We start from the raw sequence: 16240 nt of genomic DNA, 5'->3' as shown, positions 1-16240 counted from the left end.
GTTCCTAGAGAGCCTCTGAAGAAGCCTGTCTTCACTATTGTGTGCTTGTTTTGTCTTAGCCTACTTCAGGTCACGTTCCTAGAGGTGACTGGCTGCCTGGGGCATATCCCTGGAGATTTAAGCGGGAGTGAGATGTCAGATGTTTTTCATCACTGTGTATGTGATGTCTGTGGATATTTTGTTTCTTTCTATTCCTATCCCTTCAGTAAAAGCCGTGGAGCTCTGTGGTTTGTCTTGTAGTTATGCTTTCAAAACTCTCACTGTAGTTGGCAGAAAACAGAGGGGTTTGCATCAGATTCCTCCTCTTGCTGAAATTGAAACAGAGGCGGTTTCCGGGTTGCCCTGCTCCATTCTCATGTGAACACCTTCACCAATGGATGGAGCTTCATTTTGAAAGCTCACAGGCTTTTGCCTTTCCTATTGGGGAGAACTTTGTGTGACCCTAACAGCTGAGAGGATTTTAACTTGTTATTTCTGACACGTGTCCAAGCTATTAGTGGCTGGTTGAGCCCCACCTGTTCTGTGGCAGCACAGTAATCCTCTTTTACATGGAGTTTGTTTGCACAGGGTTGATCTTGTGTACTTTTGTATGCAGTATCGTTGGTCTTTATTCGATTAAACAAACCAACTTCTTTATTGTCTGCCCTTTCCTTGCTCCAGTCATATGAGGAATTTCTCTGTTGTTGTTCGTGTTGGGTAAATGAGGGTTTCTGTTCTTTGTATTACACCCCAGGTACCGGCCTGCCCGTTGCTGTGCACCACGGCAGCAGTGCTGCCCGATTTCTTCTGGAAAACAGTCTCTTGGAACAGCAGCTCTCTGGGTTATTCGCTTTACATTTGTCACGTGCATTCTCACAGGAACAGCGCCTCTTCCTTAAAGAATTTTCCCGGCAGCCTGGCAAATGTACAGCGACTTGCAGCAGGCAGCGCTTCTGAAACGGCAGCGCTTCCCCGTGATGAAGCAGCTGTGCGTGATGGCCTTTTCTAGGGCATGTTGTGTTGTAACCTCTGGTCACCGTTCACGATAAGCGTGTCCATGGAGTTCATTCAGTTCTGATTTTCCTGTCTCGGAGTCGCCCACTGACTGTAAACTGTCCCTCGTGGCCCCTCACTTGCGTTGCCATTCCGCGGCCGCTGGAATCCTGCGTTATTCAGATGAGTTAATAAACGTTAACCCCGGGTTCTCCCCGCGCTTACACGGGTGCTCCTAGGGCTGTGCCGGCGGCGCCCCGCTCCCCGCCGCCCAGGTGCGTGTGCTCGGGCCGCGGCCCATAGCTCCTTAATTACAGCACCGGCTCATCCTGCGCCGCACGTCATCAGCCCGCTCCGGCGGGCGGAAGTGACGTACTTGCCCGGCGCTGCCAAGTCGCAGTCTCCGGTAGCGGTGAGTGGGCCCGGCCGCTCCTGCCTCCGGGCGGCGGGGCCCGGCCTGACCCTGAGCAGCACCGGGGCTGGGTGGGAGCGGGGCGGGGCGGGGAGGGTCGGGTCCCACAGGTGAAATCGCCTCTTTGAGGCGGAAGCGGTGGTGGAGCCGTAAGGGCCGCGTTATCCCCGCGGCCGTTGCCTGTGGGCAGGCTCCGAACCGGGCGGAACGGGGTCTGCGGGGCGGTGTTGTGTCCGTGCCTCAGCCGTACGGGCCGGTGCCTGCCGCTGCGTCCCCGTCGGTGGGGAAACGCCGGAGCCTGCTCGTAAACGGCGTTTGGGGTTTACTCGCGCAGTCCCGTGCTCATAGCGAGGGTGGTGCGAGCTGCCGGGGGTAAAGCGTCTCTTGTGGTTCAGGCGAAGTCCTGCTTCACTTCACTTCACTCGAATCAAGTGTATTCATAGCTGAACTTCCCTGCGTACGAAAAGCCAGTGTAAAACTGATGTAGCTGTGTTGGACCGTGTGGTTTGGGTAGGTTTTATTGACGTTGTTCTCTTTTCCAGAGGTTTTTTTTTTGTTTTGAACTCCAATGGGTGATGAAAAGGATTCTTGGAAAGTGAAAACTTTAGATGAAATTCTTCAGGAAAAAAAACGAAGGAAGGAGCAAGAGGAGAAGGCAGAGATAAAGCGCATGAAAAACGTAAGCTGCCCTTTGGTGTGTTTCTGATGAAACTTGAGTTTCATTCCACGTCTGTATCCTCATGTCCTCATGAGAACAGGGCTGCTGAGTGTTTGCTTTATTAATTGCACTTTGGTTTCCCCCTTTCTTGTTCTCCCGTGGCAGTCAGATGATAGGGACTCAAAGCGGGATTCTCTCGAAGAGGGGGAGTTGAGGGATCACCGCATGGAAATAACCATCAGAAACTCACCTTACAGGAGGGAGGACTCTATGGAAGACAGGTAAGGCTAAGAGCATCACCTCGTTGTCTTAGGAAGAGTTACTGAATTTAACCTTAGGAAAGATGAGAAGAGGGTTTAAAAATATCCAAAGGGAACAAGTTTAAGTTCTTTAGCGATGCAGATGTGCCACGTGCTGCTTCTAGAACATGCCAGGATGTCTTTTGAGGTACTGATTAGGTTTAATGGTGTATTGTGTTCCAGTTTGGGCCACTGCCTGGTAATATTTCACTTAAATAAAACTTAAGTTAGACCAGGCCTGCTAAGTTCTCTTCAGTGCTTAATTCATCCCCAGTTGCTTGTGTATTTAGAATGTGCTTATAGTAATAGCTTAACTTCTCCTCTATGTGACTGTGATTCTCTCTAATGCACTGTTAATGCCTTGGTTCAACGGCAGTATGGAAATAATACAAATTAGTAAAAGAGGGAAAAATGCATTCTTTTCAAAATGGAGAAGAGAGGAACTGACCCACACTGTGCGTGATAGTCTGTGAAACCTTCCTGAATTTGTTACGTTGTCTTGTGTTTCAGAGGGGAGGAAGACGATTCCTTGGCTATAAAACCACCGCAGCAAATGTCACGGAAAGAAAAAACCCATCATAGAAAAGATGAGAAGAGGAAAGAGAAACGCAGGCATCGCAGTCACTCAGCAGAAGGTTCTTATTCCTACTTTTGGATGACATTCCTGGTAGCTTCCTGAAGTGAAGCAAAACAGGGACTCTGTTGGCAGTAAATAACAGTGACTGCAAACCAAAGGAAACCTGACAGTGGATAAGACAGAGGAGTTTAAACTTGTATTATTTCCTTGGTTCTGTTTAATGCCCTTATGGGAGTGACAGGGGTTTGTGTGTGTTTGAGAGGGCAGAAATCACTTTGGGATAGGGACATTGAGTCTACTTTTACTCTTTGAAGCCTGTTAAGCTTCCTCCTTGGTTTCACTGAGCAAGTGAGCTGAGGTATGATTTTTCTACCTGACTGTAACAGAGAAAACGCTCTTTCTGGGAACATCCCTGTTGTATTCCTCTTATTAACGGCCTTTTCCTATTTCAATGTCAGTATTTGTGCAAGATCTGCCAGTCTTTAAATTTTCCAACACCCTTTCAGATGAGGTTTTTTGTATTAAGAAAATAGCAGAGAACATGACAAGAGGTTACCATAAGCTTCATCCTTTCTAGTTTTGCTTTCTAAAAATAGGAGCACTCAATATTTTGAATAGTAACACTCCAAAATTCATTTTTGTTTGTTTAGGGAAACATGCCAGAGTGAAAGAGAAAGAACGGGAACATGAGCGTAGGAAGAGACATAGAGAAGAGCAGGATAAAGCCCGTCGTGAATGGGAAAGACAGAAACGGAGAGAAATGGCAAGGGAGCATTCCAGGAGGGAGAGGTACATCCATCCCTCCCTGCCCTGTGACAAAGCAGCAGAGATGAACAGCTTCCTTCTCTTAATCTGTCTCTAACCTTTCCTTGTTCTGAAATGACAAGTTCAGAGCAAAAGCTTGTAAGCTCTGGTGCCCGTGCCATGTTCTTTGAATGTGTTGCCTAATGACAATGTGTTCTTGGCTTTAATGACCTTTGTAAGTGGCTTCATTACAGCAGGTGAATTCATTGCCAGTGGTGAATTTGTAGGTGAACTCATTGCCAGTGCTCTACTGTAATGAAAAAAGTGTGAACCAGGGGATTTATTGACAGAACTTGCTGAAGTTCTCTGTAAACCCTGGGAAGGTGCAGAAGCTTTTGTGTTAGAGTTCATGGACTTTGTCTTTGAAATGCTGTGTTTAAAGCGTCAGCTGAAAAGCTGTGTGTCATTTTGACTGACACACGGTCAGTGGTGTTGTTGCTAATGGAATCAGATGGCCCTGTAGTTTCTTATAGCAAGAAAGTTTTCCTTGGTAAGCCGAGTTGTTAGTGAGCTGTAGTGTAACAGCAGATAACTGTGTTCTAGAGATCGCCTGGAGCAACTTGAGAGGGAACGAGAGAGAAAAATCCGAGAGCAGCAGAAGGAACAAAGGGAGCAAAAGGAACGGGAAAGGCGAGCTGAAGAGAGGCGTAAGGAACGGGAAGCCAGGAGAGAAGGTAAGTGTCTGTATTAATGTTGTTTGGGCTTAATATCTGCTGATACGGTGGGGAATGGAGGTGTAGAAAACATCTTTTACTTAGGTGAGTGCCAGAGTAAAGAAAGAATATTAAAGTGGAGGGGGACCTTCTGTGTTGGAGGGGAAAAAACCCCAATCTGTTAAGTTGTACAGTATCATATGCCTTAAATGTCACAACATAATGATCGGTCAGTGAGTCTTTGCCACTCTTTTGGCCTGGCTTCCTATGGAAACAAGCTTTAATTGACATTGTCTCTGTGTGTGTGTGTGTGTGTGTGTGTGTGTGTGTATGTATGTGTGTGTTCATCACAATCCCAGTTGCTTCTGAACTCTTTGGCTGACTCTAACCCAGTCTGACAGAGACTGAAGTCTCAAAAGTAAGTGTTTTAAGGATTTGGGGAAATAAATTGCGAAGGGAGGGAGAGAGATCATGTAAGTACTCCAGCCATGAAAATGGCTGCGGTGGGAGTCAAGTGGGAAAGATCTGATAACAGCAATTTAAATCAACTTCTGTGCATGAGCCTCGCACAGAGGATACTTGCAGTCTAAGTTCAGATACTTTCTGGTTAAAGGATCTCTGTTTGTTCCAGCTTTTAGAGGTAAAAATCAGTGCCCATTCCCGTGATCGAGTGACAGACACTGTTCAAGTGGAGCAGACAAAGCCATATTATTGCTGCTATTTCTCGTTCAGCTCATACCAAACAGTGCTTTGTGCTTGGTATTTGCACTGGTACTGCTCAATCTACCTGGCCTTTCATTTTAGTTATTTTTATGGCTCTAAATGTTCTGTCAGCTCCTTCTAAACCTGGTTTTATTCTTTTATGCATTTTCCTTGTCTCTCTTATGCATTTTCACATCTCTCTTTGGCACTGATGGCTTAGTTTCAGGGTGTTTACTGTGTAATATGTAGGGCATCTTGCTTCTGTTTCCCAAGCATGGCAGCACCTTTCTCTAAGTAGTACAAACCCCTGGATTTTTGTGCATGAGGTAAATCATAGTCCTTTACTCTGCTGGATCTAGTTAGGCTCCACTTCCACACCTCTCCATTACCCTTCAGTTGTAAGGAAGAACCTAAAGGGTGCAAAGCAGGAGGTTGTGGCAGACAGAAACATTGTGCTTAGGGCAGGGAGATGTAACCCTTTCTTCCGGTTTTGTTTTCACTAGTTTCTGCACACCATAGAACAGTGAGGGAAGAATATGGAGACAAAGTAAAAATGAGACCCTGGAGTCGCAGCCCATTACGACAGCAGAGAGACAAGCTTGAGCAAGGAGATAGCAGGAAACCAGGTAGCATTTGCCACTTTGTAATGTCTTTGCTGGGGGCTAGGAGGTGTAGTGTTTAATTTCTAGCAGTAAACACACATCCCTGGTACTCTGCTGGAAGTGTTGTCCACTGCATTGGTGGCAAAACTCTGGACTACTCATAAACATGTACTGCCTTCTAAAGCAATGCTGGGTTTGCAGGTAAATATGCAGGGGACAAATGGAATGAATCTTTCCTTAAGTAACAGAAGTAGTAGTGTAAAAAGTTTCCAAGTGAGTTACTTTGTTCAGTGCTGAAAGAAGCAGCTGACTGAATTTCTAAACGTTGTAGTTGGATTCCCTTGCAGGTGAAAGGGATTTACACAGCTCCAGCTGGGTTGTTGTTAGGAACTAAGCTACCTAAAAAAGTTACCTTACTGGGATCAATAGAGTTTAAGCATCACTGATATTGTCATCTTGTAGAACACAGTAAGTGTTTAAGGCAGTATTCTGGTGAGATGGGGAACTTTGTTTTCTAAGCCAGAAAATGGTCCTTCACATGCCTAGGAGGTCCTGACTGTGAGTAGAGAACTTGCATGATTGACAGTAAAGTGTCTTTGGTTAAAGAGGAAAAGCTCAGCTCCGTGTCTGCCCTCTTCATGTGTGTAGCTGCAAAACTAAGTGTAACTGTTTCAGTGCAGCTGATTGCAGGTTGTAATGAGCTGCAGTTCCAGGTGGAGGCTGAGGCAGCAAGCCCTTGGAAGCTGCTGTCTAATCGATCAAGTTATTCACACGTCCTATTTCATGGTGATCCAGAGGGACTGCATTAGAATAGTAAGCACTGATAGAAGGGCTCTGTGTACACACGTTAGTGAGACTGTGTTGTGGTGATACTCGTTATCATATTACTTTTTAATTTACTTTTTATTTTTTAATCAGTCTCATTGGAGCTTTGGCATATATCCTATTTAAAATCCCCAAAGGGCAATATTCCATGGTTTTGGCTGTTGGTTCTGCTCTGCTGCAATTCATAAAAGCTGTTTGTCTTCTGAGCAGAGTGTGGAACCTTTTTAGCACTCTGTATGTCCAATACGGCACCTTCAGCACCACAGAAAGTAAAGCAGTTATGTGGGTGTTCAGAATCTTGTCAGTAGAAGTGATCCTCAGTCTGCACCCTGTTCTTAATTTTTGTGCTCTCAGCAGTAAAAGAAGAGAAACCAGAAGAGAGAGATCCTCTTTCAGACTTGCAGGACATCAGCGACAGTGAGAGGAAAACCAGCTCAGCTGAGTCTTCATCAGGTGATGAAATGCAACTTAGTAGCAGTAATTAATTGCACCGTTGTCGGTGAGGAAGCTCTGTGCTAGAGTGTGCGCCTACTTAGTTTTGTGTTTCATCATCCCTGAACAGAATCTGGATCAGGCTCAGAAGAAGAGGAGGAAGAGTCTAGCAGTGAAGGCTCTGAGGAAGAGGGAGAAGAAGAGGAGGAGGAAGAGGAGACAGGAAGCAATTCTGAGGAAGTGTCCGAGCAGTCAGCTGGTGAGTTAGTATGAGACAGGTCCTAGAATAGTGTGTTATGATTTTGTTTCTCTGCTGTATTGTCTTATTTGACCATTTCCCTTCTCTCCTAGCCTAGGATAGGCTGAGATCTCACAGGTCAAAATAACTAAAAAGAAAAAAAAGCCATTCTCGTCTTCGTCAATGGTGTTAGGCTACACTTTAAGTAATTTTATAACACAACCATTACTCTATAGAGAACAAGTCTACACTTATTTGGGGGGTGGTGAAATACAAATGTCTCTTGTCAGTTTGAATTATTTTCTGTTGCAAATCCCACTTTGTTTTTGTTTTCCTGCCAGTACCAGTAAATGAACATAAAAGGTTTCATAACAAAGTCTGTTTACAGCCATTCTTGAAATTGATCAGTAAAGGCACAGAATTGTGCTCTAATGGCTGGTATTTTTCTTTAAAATCGATTACAGTTCATAAGCAAATATTCATCAGTTTCCTAACTTTATTCACCTGCCCCCTTCCCAAATCCCCAGATAATTGGCAAGAATTGTATTCCCTGTTGGAAGCCCAAAGGTGCAGTTTTCTTGAGTTAGGGGAAGCATTTAAGGGAAACAGAAGTATAAGGCCACTTACCAGATAGTGAAGAAGGTGAAGGCCTGGTGAGTTATAAAACTTTTCAGTAGTGATCTGCCTTACAAGGAACCTCAGAAGTGTTGAGTTTATTCAGTTGAACTTGTTTATGTTTTGCAGAAGAGGTGAGCGAAGAAGAAATGAGTGAAGAGGAGGAACGGGAGAATGGAAACCACATCCCAGTTGGTACAATGCAAACACTGAAGATTTAAAGATGGGTTGGGCTGAATTTTTGCAGCCATAGAAATCTTTGTACAAGTACTGAAAAATACTTCGAATGTATTTCTTGTTGCAGTTTTGCCATCATTCCAAAGTTGTATGTATATGACTGTAAACGAGTTCTTAAAAGCATCGCCTCTGCAAAGAGGGGAAATCTGGCTGCTTCTTGATCTTTATTACAGGAGCTTAAGTTGCATAAGTTGCACACCTGTACCTTGTAACCAGAGTTTTACTATCTTTAACTGTCTAAGGCTGAGCTTAATTGTCCCAAGGGCTCCCTCTTTCCAGAACTGATTCTGACCTTTAAAGTTACAGAGTCGAGATTTGACCGAGATTCAGCAGGAAGCGAAGCAGAAGAGGAGGAAGCAGGGGAGGGAACCCCCCAGTCCAATGCAATGACAGAAGGAGACTATGTTCCTGACTCACCAGCTTCCTCCCCCATTGAACTGAAACAAGAGCTGCCCAAGTATCTTCCTGCACTTCAGGTAGAGAATCGTTTGAAGGATGCTTGAAAATACCATAAGCAAATGGATTTCTCTAGCTGCTTTAACAGCATAAACACCTTTGTGCCTGAGATAGTTTATGGGCAGAATATGCTTTAGTGATTGAACATCACAAAATACACATTTCTGTGTGAAATATTGCTCTTTTTTGACAAGGTAAAAATGTGATTACTCTCTTAGATATTGCTAAGAATGTGATAATACATTTGATACTGTGCTGTCTTGGTAGTGCTCTCTGAAAATAGATACCTGTGAGAGGTTCTGTTAATGTGAATAGAAACTGATGGGTGGTTGCTCTTTTTTGTAGATAACAGCTGAGTGTAGAAATAGGAAGAGAAAGCATGTTTTTATTAATTATGTGAAAGGTGTCAGGCTGAGGTACCGAGCTGCTGCCTTTGCCATTGTGGCAGCTTCTTTGTGGCAGTTTAGTCTCTGCAAAAAGGGAATGAGTGATGAGTTAATGAAATGATTTCATTAATGTACTAAAACACAGACTCCGTCTGGGATTCCTTAAGACATTAAAGCATTTCTTAAGACAAGTAAAAATTAACCTCAGAGACACCTTTCTCCTACGGCATAGCCACATTGTTGGATTATCTTGGTAGGTGTTGAAGTTTACTATATGTTGTCTTAAAACACCCAGGCAGATGCTGGAGGAGTAAGTGGTGTCCATCTGTCTGTTTTCAGGGATGTCGTAGCGTGGAGGAGTTTCAGTGTTTGAACAGGATCGAAGAAGGAACGTATGGTGTGGTGTACAGAGCAAAAGACAAGAAGACTGGTTAGTACAAGAGGTCTCCAGTTGTTTTCTTCATGGTATTTAGGACTGCAAGTTAGTTCTGCATTTTTCACTGATGAACAAAATATGTCTGTAAGACTTTCTTCTTTATCAGGAATAATCTAGGCTTCTTAATAGGATGTGGACTTTGACATACAGGCTTCACTAGCAGCTCTTTTGAGTTCAGAAGTGATCTCTGTGTTGGCCGTTGTGGGGTAGGACACTTTCTGGCTCCAAAGGCAGTTATTTCTGGATTGGGATCTGCTCTAGATAGTTGGAATCTTTCATAATTTGCTCTAAGTATTCCACCAGGAGTCACTGTGAGCGCAGCTATGGATTAGAGAAGTGATGAAAGCAGTGAGGATACACTGCAGTGTTCTGTTGTAGAAAGAAATTTCACTCTTTTCAGTTTTAAAGCTCCTTCTCAACCACTTTTTGTATATACAAGTGGATTTCTATCTTTTAAAACTCAATCTCTTTGCTTATCAGGTTTGTAGAGGCAAATGCCTTATATTATCTGCAGTTTTAAATAGAGTTGGCAGGATGGTAAAGAGAGTTGTGCAAACAACTATGTCCCAAAGCAGGCCTAGACAGAAATTAGGGTTATTGTCGGGTTTGAATTGACAAGCTGTGATTCTGGTGGGAGGTTTAATTGAATTCTGGATGCCTTGGTGGTTCTGTTTGTTTTAGAATAACAGGACCGTTTGGTTTCTTCTGGGGAGTGGAGGCACACAGCTGGCATTGTGGTTTCTCTGGGTTTACTTGTTTACTGAACAGCTCCCATGAGCTTGTTTTTCTTCTCCCTCTCTGACTTAAGGTCTGCTCCAAGACTAACACAAGCATTATTCTCCACAGTATCATGCAAAAAGCAGATGTATTTAAGTAATGCACTTCAGTAATGTTTTGAGTAGCACCTTTTGAGTTGGGTCTTTAAACAGAGATGAACTGTGTTTGAGGCATTTGTCTGCTCTGTCCTTCCCAACTATGGTGAAGAGTTTAGATACACTTTTAGTTCCTTTCCTAGTGAATTATATTGGAATACACTAAAATGCATTGGTTGTGTTGCTGGTTTGGATTTTATTCTTTAAACTTGGCAATCTTTTGGTGGTTGTGTTGTGGGTTTTTTTTTGCTTTTACTTTGCTAATGTGAGACTGACTCTGCTTCTTGGTTCAGCATTATGTCTTGACTTAATGGTTTTCATTCAAATCAACTTAGTGACAGAGCACTGTGGGACCTTATAATGTGTGTTTATTAGCTCTGTGATGGGAGATCTGCAGTTAATTCTGTTTCCTTTGCAGATGAGATTGTGGCTCTGAAGCGACTGAAGATGGAAAAGGAGAAGGAAGGCTTTCCCATTACTTCTCTGAGAGAAATAAACACTATTCTGAAAGCACAGCATCTAAATATTGTCACTGTCAGAGTAAGGCTCAAATCTTCTATTTCAAAAGTAGTTTTGTTCTTGGCTTTTAAAATGCCCTATAAAGAAGGTAGCATCCATAGCAGAGCTTGTTTCTGTAAACAGCTGTATACTGTCCATAAAACTATATAGACATGACTCTACGTAATCTGAGGTTTAGCAAAAATGAGTTGGGTTTTTGTGATTTTTCTCTGGATTTCACCAATGGCAGCTCCATTTATCCTCCTGCCAGTAAATCTCTAAACCTCATTTTTGCATGCTTTAAAATCCTATGTGCTTGTTTTGATCCTTTGTTTCTGTGTTACAGGAAATTGTCGTTGGCAGCAATATGGATAAAATCTACATTGTAATGAACTACGTAGAGCATGATCTCAAGAGTCTGATGGAAACCATGAAGCAACCATTCCTACCAGGTACTGTTTGCCATAGTCTCCTATAATTCTCAGAACTGGAAAACTGGCCAACACAAACCTCAGTGTCCTTGGGCTGTACTGACATCAGTGAACTAGCTTTGTACAGTGACGTGTATTGCCTTGGAATGTCCTATGAGTGCTCTTTGGAACAGATATTTTTGTTGCTTTTTCTCTGTTCGGTCTGATTTTACCCACACAAGATAGGGTTGTAGGTGGGGAGTGCTGATACTCATAGTGACACTTGGCTAATCAATCTAGTTTACTTAGGGTGGAGGTTCAGATGTGAAATCAAGGGAGTTTCCCCTGTGCTAAACTGGAAAAGAACACTGAGGTTTAAATTTGGCCACTTCCTGTGTTTTTGAGGCATTGATTTCTGAGCATTGTTTGGAGCATTCCAGTTACCCAGATGAATTCTGCTTTATTGGCAGCTCTCTGGGTTTAACTGCTCTTGTTCTGTGACATACTCTTAACGGTGCAGTTTATACTGTGCTTTTAAATGCATTTGGCTTCGTTTCACCATTTCAGGTGAAGTGAAAACCCTGATGATTCAGTTGCTGCGAGGAGTCAAGCATCTGCATGACAACTGGATACTTCACCGGGACCTGAAAACTTCCAACCTGTTGCTCAGTCATTCAGGCATTTTAAAAGTAAGAATTACATGAGATCCCCCACTTGTACTGCAGAATTACACTGCATTAGAGCTAGGTCAGCAGCTGGGCAGGATGTTTTGCATTAATCTGTAGGATGTTTGAGGTGTAAAACATATGGTTGTGAAGAAGTGAACTTTGCTATTGAAGAGACTGCTTTGCTGCAGCTGTAAGATCTGTGCTGAGATGTGACCAATAAGGATGGCCTAGTGAATACTGAACTCTCTGTAGTGTGATCTATAAAGATCTATAGTGTCTCATCTTGGTGATGCAGCACATGTGTGACAATGTCATTTTCTGTATCAGCATCGCAGTGTTTGGGGTTGCTCTTTTCAGCTTGAGGGGTTGGAAGGCTTAAAAAAGAATCTAAGTCTCTGTAGTAGTGCTGAATGGTGCAGTTACTGGTGGAGATGGAGATTCTAAACCTTCACTGACTCACAAAAATCTAAGAGAAAAGCAGTACTAAGATGAGGACATAACATTTCAGTTTTTACATCTGAGTTCTAGATGCCAGTTGTATATTGCCATTATTTACATCTTGCAGTTAAGCCTTTCCCTTTCTCAGGAAAACTGGACTTTGAATTTTTCCCTTGCTTGCAAAATTGAAGTTGGCATCTGTTGTTGGTTTTGGCTTTGTTCTCGCCCTCCCATACAACCTTTCTGTTGAGATGATCAATAACAGGAGCTCTTGCTTGGCCTCAGGCAGGGAAAAATGTTTTTTTCCCCAGCAGTGGAAAAAGACAAGGAAGGGCCATAAGAAACAGCACATTCTGTGTGGCTGTTTCTGGAGGCTGGAAGCTCTGCAAGAGCCAACATGGCCAGCACAAGCTGGCACTGGAATGCTGGAAATGTTACTGATCACCAGTTTTCATTTAGGTTGGAGATTTTGGACTAGCCCGAGAATATGGATCTCCACTGAAGCCCTACACACCAGTGGTTGTGACACTTTGGTACAGGGCTCCGGAGTTGTTGCTTGGAGCAAAGGTATGTTTCTCCTTGTTCCTCTGGCTGCTAAAGGAATGACTCTTCAGACCATGTAATTTATGAACAAAGTATAAGTATGCTCAGTGCTTTATATTGATTTAGAGGTGGAAATTCTGAAACTGCAGTATTATTTTCCCTAATAACACAGCTAAAAGGCTTCCATCTTCCATAGGCAGAAGGTGGGTGGATGACAGATGAAGTTCTCTCTCTTAGAGTACTGATGTGGTGGTACTGGACTGGTGCAAACTGTCCCTGGCACCCTGGGCAGCTGGATTTGTATTTTTAATGCTAGTGTATAAATTGTGACACTGGAGAGCAGAACAAGGCAACAACATTCTGGCAATGTTCCCTACTGATTACCTGTTTTATAATGGAAATCCAGATGAAATCTATGGGGCTTCAGTGACAAGAACCGTCCCAGGAAAAAATACTGCCCTGTGCTGTCTTACAAGGATGACTTTAATAGAAATTGTTATATTTAAGAGATGTACCATGGCGACCAGGCTTTTCCCATAACCTGAGATTGCTGTTGGGGCAAAATAAGGGCTAAAGATCTCTGCAAGAGAGTGCAAGTTAGAGTGTTTTGTTGGTTGTGATGCTCTGTGTGTGAGTGCAAAAGAAAGGCAGCATTGTGGAGACCTGTGTTTCATCCTGAAGTGTTTGTATGCATGGATATTACTCATAATTCACAGTAATTTTGACTTTCAGATACAGAGATCTGTGCCTTGGGGGTGGGAATGTCATATATCCCTTCTTTTCAGGAGTATTCAACAGCGATAGACATGTGGTCAGTGGGGTGTATATTTGGAGAGCTCTTAACGCAGAAACCCCTGTTTCCAGGGAAGTCAGAGATCGACCAGATTAACAAAGTTTTTAAGGTAAGGTTTTTAACACCAGTGGGTTCTGACCGACTGGGTTGGAGACAGGTACATGAGAGTAGTAAGATACAAAAAGTGCTTATTGCTCTTTTTAGATTCAACCTTAATGAAGGACTCTTTACTCTGATTCTTGTTTCATAATACACACAGACCATGGTTTTTGCTTTGCTTTGTTTTCTCTGAATATGTAACCAACTCCTGTAACTACATAATGAGTAAGTAGAAGAGTTTCCCTCTAGAATGAGTTTATTAAAGAGGTGTCTTAATTTGCAGGATCTGGGCACTCCAAGTGAAAAAATCTGGCCTGGTTACAATGAGCTGCCAGCAGTCAAGAAGATGACATTCACCGAGTATCCCTACAACAACCTGCGCAAGAGATTTGGCGCCCTCCTCTCTGATCAGGGGTTTGATCTGATGAACAAGTAAGTAAGTGCTTCATTGCATCACTGGGAATTGTACTCACATGCTACGACAGTGATAGAAAGTGATTCATAGTGAAACATGGTATTTCAGTGCATCTGACCTTGTCAAAACATGCTGATGCTGCTGAAGTTTGTCTGAGACATCCCTTGCAGTGCTATTCCTCACTCTCTCTCACAGCAGCTTTATTCAGTGTACCATGCTCTTAACACCTGCTGTTAAATCTCAGTCCAAGATTATTCTTGCACATCTATATCCTAGAAGAACAGAAAAATGTTTTAGTAGTAGTTTTAGTTCATTCATGTCATGTTTAATTACATGGTGAGTCTGCTGTTATGGACTTTGTTAAAACAATTCAGTTGTTTAAACAACTGTTCCAATTTCCAATTACAATTGGAAAAAGAGGAAAAAAACCCAGTACATTCAGAAATTTAACAAAATTTCCTAATTCTATTATAGAATTCTATTATTTTGATTAGGATTTAGGATATAATTATTTATGCTAGAATTATTCTAATTCTATCCTAATTCTATTATAGAATTAGGAAATAGCAATTTTGTATTTTTCCTACATGTTCACAAATTCATGAGTTCCAGCACATCTGATACTCTGGCAGTTCTTTCATCTAACTCTACTGGTGCATTCTGATTGCATTTCAGTTTTTCTTTACAAGGTTGACAGTGGCTTGAGAGATTTTTATTCTCCCCTAATATTCCCTTTAAATGTCACGACATGAAGTAAATGATTGTTTCAGATCTTAGAACTTTATTAAAAAAATAAGAGGTTTTTCACTCTTCCCTGCTTTTAAGACTGAGGTTTTAAGGTTTTTGACTGAGTTGTGAATAATTTATTGGCAGTTAGATTTCTTTTCAGAAGGTCCAAGTCTTCTTAACAAAGACAGACATAGCCCTGTCATAACCAAAGCAATTAAGAAGTAGATGACACTGATGTGATGTCTATCTATCTGTCTTCATTATTTTGGATAAGAAAATAGTACTGATTTGGGTCTGGAATTTGCAGAAACACATAAGTGTAAAATATATTGCTGTGTGGAATGAATAGTAGAGTAAAACATGTTTCTGTATTGCAGGTGGTTTAAAATAACCCCAGGGTGTCCAGTTAAGTTAAACTGTGTTTCAATATTCTTCTTCCCTGATTGTCTTCCTACTTCCTTCTCAGCTTTTTGACCTACTACCCAGCACGAAGAATTACTGCTGAGGATGGGCTGAAGCATGAGTATTTCCGGGAGACTCCGCTTCCCATCGACCCTTCCATGTTTCCTACCTGGCCAGCAAAAAGTGAACAGCAAAGGGTGAAACGTGGCACCAGCCCTCGACCACCTGAGGGAGGCCTTGGATACAGTCAGTTGGTGAGTACAGCAGCTGACACTGACTTAGAATCACAGAAGGGTTTGGGTCGGAAGGAACAGTAAAGATATCAACCCTCTGCTTGTGGACCTGTGATGTCCTTAGACATGTGCAAATGCTGCTTTAGGAACAGTTCACATGACTTGTACTGGGCTGTGTGATGCCACTGGATCAAACATTTATTTCTCATCTCCTAAAGATACTTTGATGGGTTTTATTGTCACTTTAGATTTTGGGGTTGAAAAGGTAATAGACATTTACTGATAAATGAATTGTGCTTGGTTTTCACAGGGTGATGACGATCTGAAAGACACGGGTTTTCATCTGACCACCACCACTCAAGGAGCATCTGCTGCAGGACCTGGCTTCAGCCTCAAGTTTTAAACTCAGTGTGAAAAGAGGATTAAAAAACAAAGAAAAGAACCATTCATGTGAGTGGATTTCTGAGTGCCCCAGTTCAGTTCTTCACAGCAGGGAGACTAGATGTTTTTCACAGGGGAAAAGTCAAATGTCATCACAGATGCAAAGGCTCTTGCTGGGTGTGGAGTATGACTGCTGCATTCCATTAGAGGACTGGAATTAACCTGAAAAGCCAAGGATCATTACAAAATTTGACAAGGCAAAACTTGAAGTTCAATCCTGGAACAGTCTCTGGTTTATTTTTAAGTTTTGTTGGGTTTATTTTGTTGGGTTTTTGTTTTTTTTTTTTCCTTGTAAATTTGTAGAATTAAAATACATTTTTAATTGTTTAACAGTGGGAAAGAGTTCATTTCTTCACATGCAGCAAACTTGGACCGTGGTGGCATTAAGTCTTCTA

The 16240-nt window shown here is 42.5% G+C and overlaps 1 protein-coding gene across 7 annotated transcripts; it reads left to right on the top strand.

The window, feature by feature from the left end:
* Positions 1–1311: 1311 nt before the first annotated feature.
* LOC130598145 (cyclin-dependent kinase 11B) lies at positions 1312–16175 on the top strand. 7 transcript variants are annotated; one of them, XM_057407294.1, is made up of 20 exons: positions 1312–1384; positions 1929–2063; positions 2208–2323; positions 2852–2976; positions 3569–3707; positions 4266–4396; positions 5581–5703; positions 6862–6957; positions 7067–7195; positions 7919–7984; positions 8333–8502; positions 9208–9298; positions 10595–10716; positions 11021–11126; positions 11652–11773; positions 12650–12757; positions 13519–13635; positions 13909–14057; positions 15236–15425; positions 15715–16175. In XM_057407294.1, exons 2-20 carry the CDS (start codon positions 1953–1955, stop codon positions 15805–15807), a joined length of 2304 nt encoding a protein of 767 aa, XP_057263277.1. In that variant the 5' UTR covers positions 1312–1384; positions 1929–1952; the 3' UTR covers positions 15808–16175. The 7 variants fall into 7 exon arrangements, with proteins under 7 accessions (XP_057263277.1, XP_057263275.1, XP_057263276.1 ...); XM_057407292.1 differs by having other exon boundaries at positions 8327–8502; XM_057407293.1 differs by having other exon boundaries at positions 6859–6957.
* The last annotated feature ends 65 nt before the right edge of the window (positions 16176–16240 follow it).

This window comes from Pezoporus wallicus, unplaced genomic scaffold (assembly GCF_028554395.1).
Source record: "Pezoporus wallicus isolate ANWC-B61680 ecotype Strahan unplaced genomic scaffold, APGP_CSIRO_Pwel_v1 contig_14689, whole genome shotgun sequence".
In the NCBI taxonomy this organism is placed as follows: domain Eukaryota; kingdom Metazoa; phylum Chordata; class Aves; order Psittaciformes; family Psittacidae; genus Pezoporus; species Pezoporus wallicus.
The sequence above is the reverse complement of the archived record's forward strand: the minus strand, read 5'-3'. Positions and strand labels throughout refer to the sequence as shown.